General features: G+C 43.5%; 2 protein-coding genes across 2 annotated transcripts; one reads left to right on the top strand and one right to left on the bottom strand.

Moving 5' to 3' along the window:
- Window positions 1–982: 982 nt before the first annotated feature.
- acp5b (acid phosphatase 5b, tartrate resistant) lies at window positions 983–5181 on the top strand. The gene is made up of 6 exons (XM_012815054.3): window positions 983–1215; window positions 1590–1780; window positions 2279–2406; window positions 2614–2805; window positions 3857–4004; window positions 4466–5181. The coding sequence occupies exons 1-6, from the start codon at window positions 1143–1145 to the stop codon at window positions 4730–4732; spliced, it is 999 nt and encodes a 332-aa protein (XP_012670508.1). The 5' UTR covers window positions 983–1142; the 3' UTR covers window positions 4733–5181.
- f3a (coagulation factor IIIa) lies at window positions 4961–8550 on the bottom strand. Its single transcript, XM_031584129.2, has 6 exons — window positions 8243–8550; window positions 7970–8078; window positions 7326–7528; window positions 7048–7226; window positions 6619–6787; window positions 4961–5928 (listed from the first exon to the last, which is right to left on the bottom strand). The coding sequence occupies exons 1-6, from the start codon at window positions 8313–8315 to the stop codon at window positions 5798–5800; spliced, it is 864 nt and encodes a 287-aa protein (XP_031439989.1). The 5' UTR covers window positions 8316–8550; the 3' UTR covers window positions 4961–5797.
- Window positions 8551–9663: the final 1113 nt, after the last annotated feature.

Raw genomic sequence — 9663 nt, 5'->3', positions numbered from 1 at the left:
CTGTACCGTAAGTGCATTGATATATCCACTTCCTCAGGTCTGAGCATGCTCAAGTGTGCATGAAGCTGTGATAAATCTTCCTCAAGGAGGCGGGCGGGCCGACGGCCGTCATCTTGTTTGATCATCGAGTCATAAATGACCTGTGCCACTAACAGCCTGCCTCATGAGGTGGATTTAGTAGGTGAAGGTTCAGTCTTAACTCATTCCAGTCATACCTCCATACAGAGGAATGCAATCAGAAAACGGCAACGCTCCATTTTACTCAGTTAATGAGTAATGGCATAATGCCACCTGAATGGATGTCAGGTGAGCTGAACTCAAGATAGATCATGAGGGGAAATTAATTAGCAAGAACATGGATGGTGATTCCCTATGCTGTCTGTTCTTCAATTGTTCACCTTAATGTCTGATGTCTCACTTACTAGTCACTTGTTGGAAACTGAAACTGTTGTGGTATTTCAGTAGAGGACCCATAGATTCTTAGACCACATGTTTATTTTTCAGTTAAAGCAGCAATACGGAGTTCTGTTTCAAAACTAGTAAGCTAACTACCCAAAAGGCATGCAAAAACATTGTAAACACCACCAACAGCCCAGCTGACACTGATGGAAGCTTGCCAACACACTAACTGGTGTCTTTTGGCAGTTAAGCTGGAATTGTCATGCGTGTGAAAGCTTTTCTTCCTTTTTGCAGGGTGTACCAGCCCGTAACACAGAACTACATAGGGCATATCCTGGATGGCTAGTGGGGAAGACTCATGTGTGTATCTGTCCTTTACATGACCATATGTTATCAAAATGAATTTGAGGATGGTACCTAAACTATTTGCCTATAAAACCATATCTCAAAAAGTGTCAAATTGTTGCATAGTGTTACTTTAAGATTTTAACACCCTTCTCCAAAGGTTGAGAGTCAAAGTACGTGTTTACTGCCTTCAGTATAGATCACATTCTCGATCCGTCCTGTTTATTCTCACTTTCCTCATTACAGGAAGTTGGGGGTTTTCGTGTTCTACATAGCCTCAGTGCTTCCGTACTCATGTGAACCAACTGCTGTGTTTAGGCCCGTGATAGACTGAGTCTGTCTTGTCATTCTATTGACAGTTTAGTCACTACTGGATCCTTTCCCTTGAGGCATTCTCCATGGACAGGCTGGTTTTACTCTTCTGTGTGTGTTTGCATGTGCCATGGCTTCATGGTCATCCACAGAAACAAGGTAAAGTGTCTTCTTTGGTAAAAAGTGCGGTTTAGTGAGTATTTTAATACTATGCTATTGTATACTAATATAGTTTGCAGGTGGTCGCATTACATGTGTGATTCAGTTTCAGAGCTGCAATGTGTATTTGGATTTACAGTTGTGTACTGCTCTTATTGATCAGATAGCTGTTGGTAACTGAATCAGATTACATGACCTCATTCTTGCATCTATCCCTCTCAAAACATGTTCACATGCTGAAAAAAAGGAGTACATGAGATGTCCGTTATGGCCAACACTTGTCCGTTATGGCCAACAACCTTGCCAACACTTCTCTTTCTTTCTCTCTCTCTCTCTCTCTCTCTCTCTCTCTCTTTCTCGCATTGCCCCACCAGGTTCTCTCCGCTTCGTTGGCCTAGGAGACTGGGGAGGTCTTCCCTTCCCCCCTTACTCTACGCCACATCAGAGGGAGGTGGCCAGGGAGCTGGCCAGGGTGACCAGCAGCATGGGTTTGGACTTTGTCCTCAGCCTAGGAGACAACTTTTATTTCGATGGAGTCGAGGATGTGGACGATCCCCGCTTCAAGGCAAGTGGGCTATTGTCACAGTTCCTCAGCCCAGCCCAGAAGCTTAAACACAGAGTAATAATATTGCTGTTAATGTTAAGTATTTGTCACACCTGATAAACTAGAGTGTGTTCTTGGGAAAAGGAACTGAGAAAGAGAACATGGTTTCATAACTGCCATGGGCCAATGCGCTACAGTTTTAGATGTAAAAGTGTGGTGATTGTTAGGTAAGGAATGGTTAATTTGGACACTGACAGGAACAGCCTACTAACAGCAACTGAAGGCTCGAGGGCACCTCAGCGCAGCAAACTTTCGTTACCTTATTTGTCATGTGACTTACACAACCCATTTAAACGAAGGAGTGATGAGTTCTCCCTCTTGTGGTGAAATAAAGTACTACATTTCAGGTCACGTAGTACTGTGTTCAATTAAAATGAACGCACCAGGGGATTTGGTCTTTTGTATGTCGTGACAAGTCAGGTTAATTCTGTTGCTGTGTGCATGTGTGCTGTCCTTCAGGTCACCTTTGAGAAAGTGTTCTCTCATCCAGACTTTCTGAATGTGCCTTGGCATTTGGTGGCAGGTAACCATGATCACCGGAGAAACGTGACAGCCCAAATTGCTTACTCTGCCCGCTCAGAGAGATGGTAAGCAATAAATGGACATTTCTGTCACTCTCTCTCTCTCTCTCTCTCTCTCTCTCTCTCTCTCTCTCTCTCTCTCTCTCTCTCTCTGTGTGTGTGTGCCTATGCATGTTATTTTACATGTACATGGCATATGTGAGCCTTTTTGTCTGTGTCTGTATCTGCTATTACACTGTTCACTGTACATCACTCCTTCTGTGTGCTCTGTAGGCATTTCCCTGAGCTGTACTATGAGCTGAAGTTTAAAATCCCAAACTCCAACGTCTCCATGACAGTGCTAATGATTGACACGGTGATTCTGTGTGGGAACACATACGACAAAGATCACCCCTTTGGACCCGAGGATCCAAAGGCCTCCGACGGCCAGCTTGAGTGGATCGAGAGCCGCCTGAAGACCGCCAAGTAAGAGCAAGCTCACCCAGTGACCGCACATGACCAGATCACCCCCCTGATCAGAACATATGAATCACCACAGCGGTGCATTTAATCCGCAGAGGCGTTGGGTAAACAGTAGACGTGTACGTTTAGAGTGTGACTTTTAATGGGTGAGGTTGAGGGAGTTGTGTTGTTACCAATGACAAAGTTCCACTGAAGGAATGTGACGGATTTCAGAGCATGTTTTCAGAAGCCCTGACCTGCACCAAAGAATACACTCCTCCATATCCCACACTGTGTTACTCCTGCGTGTCAAATACTCCCGTGCATTCCACAGAGCCCAGTCGCACAGAAGACACACCCAGAGTTGAAACCACAGGAAAAAAGAGTCACACACACACACACACACACACACACACTCATCCCAAACTTCTGGCTGGGTCGTGTTTGCTGAAACTAAGCCCGAGGACGATCTTGTTAAGTGTTCCTGAACAGTCCTTTTGTGAATGAAAAGCCTCTGATTGCATTCAGATACGGCAGGTTAGATCACTGTCTCTCTTTCAATGGTGACACGTTCAAATGCAGAGGTGATGGGGTTTCAGTGGAGATCCCACCTTGGAATGACCCTGACACTGTTCCTTACCTCTCAGCTAGTATGAGTCACCGTCCAGCTTCAACAGGTTGCCAAATAGTGCCAGATTGTGGCATGAATACCTTGGAGAATGCAAATAATGTATGTTCAGTCTTGTTCATATCTGTCGAAATTCACTTTGAAACTCCCACACAAGCCCAGAAATGCTTTACACTGCTCACGTTTGTTTAGTTTGGGTTGAATTCACTCTTTGAACCTCCCTCAAAACCCAGAATATGTTTTGCAGTGGTCACATTTGTTCAGTCCTGTCTAAATTGGCTTTGAACTTCCCAGTCTACACAAACCATTAAAGAGGTGATTATTTGGATTAATCCTCTCATTTCTCACTGAGAAGGCATCTGTGTAAGGGTTGTTCACAACCGAATGATTTCACAGTTTACAATTTAACCCCTTGGCTGTGCAAATGTATCTGCTCCCTGTCTGAAGGTCCGAGTTTGTAGTGGTTGCTGGTCACTACCCAGTCTGGTCGATAGGCCACCATGGTCCCACGCAATGTCTGGTGGAGAGGCTGAGGCCACTGCTGAAGAAATACAGTGTCACAGTCTACCTGTGTGGACATGACCACGACATACAGGTACGCCATGGACCCGTACCCTTCTCTTACTGCAGTCACAATTTAAATGTACAGTTTGGTACGAAGCAGAAAATGGTGGATTAAATCCATGTCTCTGAAATGCCGGTTGAGGTTAAGGAGACACGGTATGGAAAATGTCCGTGTTGCAGTCGACAGTGGACAGTTTAGTTGGAAAAAGTATTCAGGGGTTCTACACATGGTCAAATCAAAGTGATCCTGAATTTGCTGACAAAAGGCTTTCATGTTGTAAATATTGACGACTCATCTACATCAAATCACCAAGGCTGGTGACATGCGTAACAAATCTTGTTTAAGTAGATGCACCTTCTGTGGCATCCAAGCCCCAAGCTTTGGATTGCCTTGCAGTTACCACAGTGCCCTATAGTGTCTGTATTATAGTTACCACAGTGCCTGTATTATTATAGTGTCTGTATTAACCCTATGGTTGCGTCCTCCACCAGTTTAACCAAGAGACTGATGGGAGTGCCTATGTCGTCAGTGGCAGCGGTTGTGTACAGTCATCCTCCACTCACCACCTGGAGACCTTCCCATCATCCTGGCAGCTTTTCTCCAACGCCATCAATGGCACGTCAGGCGGATTTGCCTACTTTGAAGTGACAGCCGACCGCATGACAATTAGCTTCCTACAGACAGATGGGAAGTGTGTGTATCAGACCTCCCTACCAAAGCGAAGTACACACTGGACAGGGAGTAGTGACCTCCCTTGAGGATTTTATTGTCACTGAAAACTGCTGTTAAATTATTGGAGTGATTTCAACTTTTTTTAAATCAAGGTATAGTCAATTGTTGCTGTATTATGTGGACATATGGATGGATATGGTTACTGGATATGGATATTAAGCAGGCTATGTAAGCAGTGGTGTTCTACTTCACCCATAGAGGGCGATGCTGTATGTGGTATGGAACTTTATGCAACACAAGGATGACAATTCAACTTCAGAGTCTAATCATGTCTCTTTATTTTCTGTATAAAAAGTAAAATTACAAAGTTAGTACCATAATCCAGAGGAATACTTCAGTAGTATTGTCACTTTGATGCATTAATGTGTAACCAGAATGCTTAAAATGCTTAAAGAGCTCCCAAAGATATATTAAAAGCATGGATACATACTATTGACATACACATAGAAAATAAAATTATCTGTGGATTTCTGAAGATTGTTTTCACTATCATTGTGCATCCGAGATTTGAGTTAGCATATTAACAATTTACCACTCTTCCCATAATATATATAATATACAAATAACATTTCTGCAAAACCTAAAAAAATAAATATCACAATGAACTATTTATAAAAATAGAGTAGTCTGATTGAGACATCACATTTGCATCTACACAGCCCCCAAAATTCACCCAGCAAGTGCCAAATAACACTCAAGTTAGACAGTTAAAAAAAGCCTCATAAATATAAATATAGAATAAGAGTGTAGTGCTTATATCAATCCATTAAAAAGAAGAAAGTCATCCCAACAGCAGATAGTTTGAGCACCAATCCCCACACCTACTTGTTTTAAACACAGTGAATTCAGCATTCAGATTTTTCAAAATCATATGTCTAGCACATGTACTTGTGTAGTTTCACAGAAACCAGATGGTATATTCCAGTGTTTTACAGTGGAATGTTCAACTGAAGATGGCCCCCGCGTCCACTCTCTCTCGGATCGGGTCGAGCCCGGATCAGCCAGACTGTGCAAATTCCGCCCACGCGAGACAGAAGCTGACTGCTACGCGGCCCGCTGCCCTCACACGATGCCCTCTTCGCTCGCTGCCCTCACACGATGCCCTCTTTTCCCGACTTTTCCTTCCGCCGGCGCTTGCAGCACACCACCATCACCACGATGGCGATGATGATGATGGCCAGGATGGTGAAGATGACGCCGGCAATCGCACCGATGCCATACTCTGCGGAAGCAGAGGAAGGGAACAGGATTGTCAGCAATCACACAAGCACACACACACACACACATACACACACACACACACACACACACACACACACGAACACCTCTAAAGTGCTGTCCATCAGTGACACAGTCCATTCTGCAACCTTGCATTTCCCATAGTCCCACAACGCTGGCATGATTCATGCCTCTCCCTTTGTATCCCTCTTTAGTACTGTTCCAGTAATTACTACTATGAGCCATCACCTCTCAGCTCAGCTCACTGATCATGGCTGTGACTGCACGGCTCAGAGAAAAACAAATCCTCTCTCTTTCAAACCACTACCAACCTCCACAAGTGCTCTAATGCAGACTGACACTAAAGTGATTAAAGAGCTTCCATTCCCATCCATTAACGGTTGCAAGGGCTGTGTTTCAAAGGGAGCAGGTTGTGTTTCTAGGGCCTGACCATTATGCTGTGTTTTAATGACACAGCATTTATGTAAAGGATGTTGCAAGGATTTTTTTTTACAAAAACCCAACATAGTCATCCATCTCTACAGCTACAGAAACACTTCAAGTGTGTATAAATCAACTCGGACATCTACAAAGACAGGGTATACTTCCACACTGCTCGAGGGTTCCCCGTTTGGGACATGACATGGAAGCCAGTGCAACAACTGAGTTATAAGAGCCTAACTTGGACTCTTACCATCAAAGATGCCCTTGTTGTTGTCAGGAGTGCACTTGGTGTGGCTGAGCTCCCCGTACTGTTTGTCTAAGCCACGAGACGGAATCGCTGCCTGCACCATAAGGCAGTAGCTTTCCCCTTTGTCTACGTTGGCCAGCTCGATGACATTCGTTGCAGACGTCTGGCGCTTCTGTGGACCAGGACATGGAAGACATGTATTAGGCTCAGCATAAGAACAGGTGCAATTGGGGGTGGGGGGGGGGGGGGGGGGGGGGTTGTCCAACTTAACATGGCACAACAGATATCTTGGAGAAGAAATAATATGTGATGATAGCATAGGTGAGCACATGGGTATGCCACTACTAATACTAATAGTAATAGTAATAATAGTAATAATAATAATAATAATAATAACAATATCAAGTCCACGCAGGTCAGTTCTCCTCTCACCTTCCCGGTGCTTCCTGCCCTCCGGTACATGACACTGTATTGCAGATCATCTCCGAAGATATCCCGAATGCTCATACGCTGGTTCTGGCCATTAAAGAGGGCAGTGAGCGGGTCAATGACATTGATGGTGATCTTCCTGCCGCTCACGGTGAAGTTGAAATCAGGTTTACCAATGAGAGCTTTGAAAGACAGAATATAGATGAGTTAAATTGAGATTTGCATCTTAACAGAATGAACGTTCACTTCAAGAATGCTGTGGATAGTGCTGGGGTACCTACTGTCTGTGTAGGGGCAGAACTTTTTGGATTCTGTATAGGGAGGCTCCACTATGTCGGACGGGACCCCCCGTGCAGATTCTGACTGAACGACAGCGGTATACGTTTCCCTTATGTGCTTGAGGTTCTTGAGCTGCTGTGTGAGGTCACACTCAGTCTCTGACGTCTGGATACAGTGCGGGCTTCTGTCTCTGTTCTGGCCGAGACTGTCAGAGAAGAGGGAAAGAGAAAAAAAAGGAAATGCATTTTCACAGGTAAGTGAGCAGGCCTTCAAATCAAACATGCTACAGCAAGTCATAGCTAGTAGTGTTGGGCAACATGGCAGGCACTTGTTGGAGCCAATAACAAACATTTGTCAGCGGTGTCATTTCAAAGCAAGGCTTTTGTCAGCCTCACCTTTTTTTATTTCATAATGAATATAATTATACGTGTTGTGTCAAAAATGATTGTGTTTGAAGTAGGTAAAGGAACAGAGCTTTAGTACCGACTGAAAAACTGAATAGACAAATGCATACAGTGTATCATAACTACTAAGTGTTTACTTAAGCAACATTTTTTTTCGTTTATGGTAAAATACAGTGCCTCTTAAGATTTAAAAAGTCACGTCAGTACACAATGAGCAGGCTACAGTGTAGTCGAGTACTTACCGTGAAAATTCTACTGTGTATGAATAGCCATCAGGTTTGGGGCTCCACAACAGCAGCGTTTTAAAATTGATAGAGGACCAAGAAACATTTTGAGCTTTAGGGAACGAGCCTAAAAAATAAGGGGGAAAAAAACACCTTGAATAGTAGAATAGCAAGATGTGCTACCCTACTTCATCGTACTGTAGGGCTTGCGATCCTGACACCCAAATCCTTAGGGTGGCCTTACATACGCGCTAAGAAATGAAGTTGATACTGCAGGTATATGAGACTCACCTGTTACAGTGTTTAAAAGGAGCAGCGTGAAAAAGCCAAGCGCCCAAATCGTTTCCTTTCCTCTTGGATACATCGTCTACGCTGTTTAAAAATTGGAAGCCTTTAAAAATCAGAAAAAAATGTCCCTAAAACCAACGTACGGCGAAAGTATTCCTAGACGAGTCCCGTATGCCTGCCGATTCAGGCTGTAACTATGGGAATGTGTCCACGCGCAGCCAAACAGACCATCTGGTTTGTCAGTGATCGCGCACAATTGATTTCCACTCTCCCTTTGCTCTTGGAGCGTAATCTATCAGTGGACGCGTATGCTGTCAAGCAATATAACGCGTCGCGTATTGACCATATAAGGGTATCCGATGCCTCTAGAGGGGTGGGGATAACTGGAGGAATGGAAAGGAAAATTGCAACAGCAAGTGTCAAAATGCCTTTTTGATAAGCATTAACCCGATTTTGATAAATGTGTGTGATTGTTAGAACCGCATTCTACTGATAAAATTCGTCGGCAGACAATTTCTCTAAAACCATTCTCACAATGTTACACACTTGTCTGCAGTCAGCATGTTCCGCATTTCGTTTTAGCCACTTTAAATAAAATACGACAATTTATAACTGTGCACTAACAGTTAAAGGGCAAAAGCATATGCTTTAAATAAAACGAGGTGGTCGCAGACATTCCTCAGAGATGAGCTAAGATGATCTAACCATGTAACAATCTCACGGTGTCCCGTCAGTGTCACATTCTCCTGCTGTCATGCATGTTTAGTTTTTATAGCATCACGTTATACATTAACGACATACACTTAGAAAGATAGTGTGGACTGCCTAAACTTGAAAAAGGCAGTAAATGGTATGAATAGAACTATCTGTTAATGAAATAGTCTGAGATGACCTCTGTTTCTGACTCAGGACGCAGCATACGGATATTCATGGGTGCATATCGTTTGCCTTAAGTAGCCTGTCATGGACCGAACAGCAATGTTTAGACATTGATTTATTACTTGACCATATTGTGATTATTAGTTTTGCCCAGAGCCAAGTAGAGAGTGTCTCTGGTCTTGTCTAATGCGTTGGTACCTTTGGCTTTTATTCCGAAAGAAACAGTTAAGTCTTGAGGCAGGTGATCGCATACATCCACTTCACAAGAAAAGATCGAGCAATTTCAAATGTGTGTTTTAATATTTTGATTTGCTAAATTGGAAATATTATTTTAGTCATTTCAATGATGTCTTACACAAGTGCTAACTGAAAAATTCTGAAGATGTGAAAGGTGTGATGTTTGAAAATGACCCAACTAAAATGAGGCCAAGTGTCTGAAAATAACCTACTTACTATAAACTGAGTTTTTCCCCCGAAGTTAGGCGTGTCCGAGGCTTGACTGTGAGGTTTACAGTGTATGCAGTGTCACACTCCCTGCATAAGCA

Source organism: Clupea harengus, chromosome 17 (assembly GCF_900700415.2).
Source record: "Clupea harengus chromosome 17, Ch_v2.0.2, whole genome shotgun sequence".
NCBI lineage: Eukaryota > Metazoa > Chordata > Actinopteri > Clupeiformes > Clupeidae > Clupea > Clupea harengus.
Note: the sequence above shows the minus strand (reverse complement) of the source record. Positions and strands in the feature narration are given on the sequence as shown.

Coding starts and splice junctions, on each gene's coding strand:
- acp5b (XM_012815054.3), top strand. CDS start 1,143: ATGGACAGGCTGGTTTTACTCTTCTGTGTGTGTTTGCATGTGCCATGG. Junction 1,781..2,278: donor TGGACGATCCCCGCTTCAAG/GCAAGTGGGCTA, acceptor GCTGTCCTTCAG/GTCACCTTTGAGAAAGTGTT. Junction 2,407..2,613: donor TCTGCCCGCTCAGAGAGATG/GTAAGCAATAAA, acceptor TGTGCTCTGTAG/GCATTTCCCTGAGCTGTACT.
- f3a (XM_031584129.2), bottom strand. CDS start 8,315: ATGTATCCAAGAGGAAAGGAAACGATTTGGGCGCTTGGCTTTTTCACG. Junction 8,079..8,242: donor CCTTTTAAACACTGTAACAG/GTGAGTCTCATA, acceptor CTTATTTTTTAG/GCTCGTTCCCTAAAGCTCAA. Junction 7,529..7,969: donor TACACAGTAGAATTTTCACG/GTAAGTACTCGA, acceptor CTTCTCTGACAG/TCTCGGCCAGAACAGAGACA.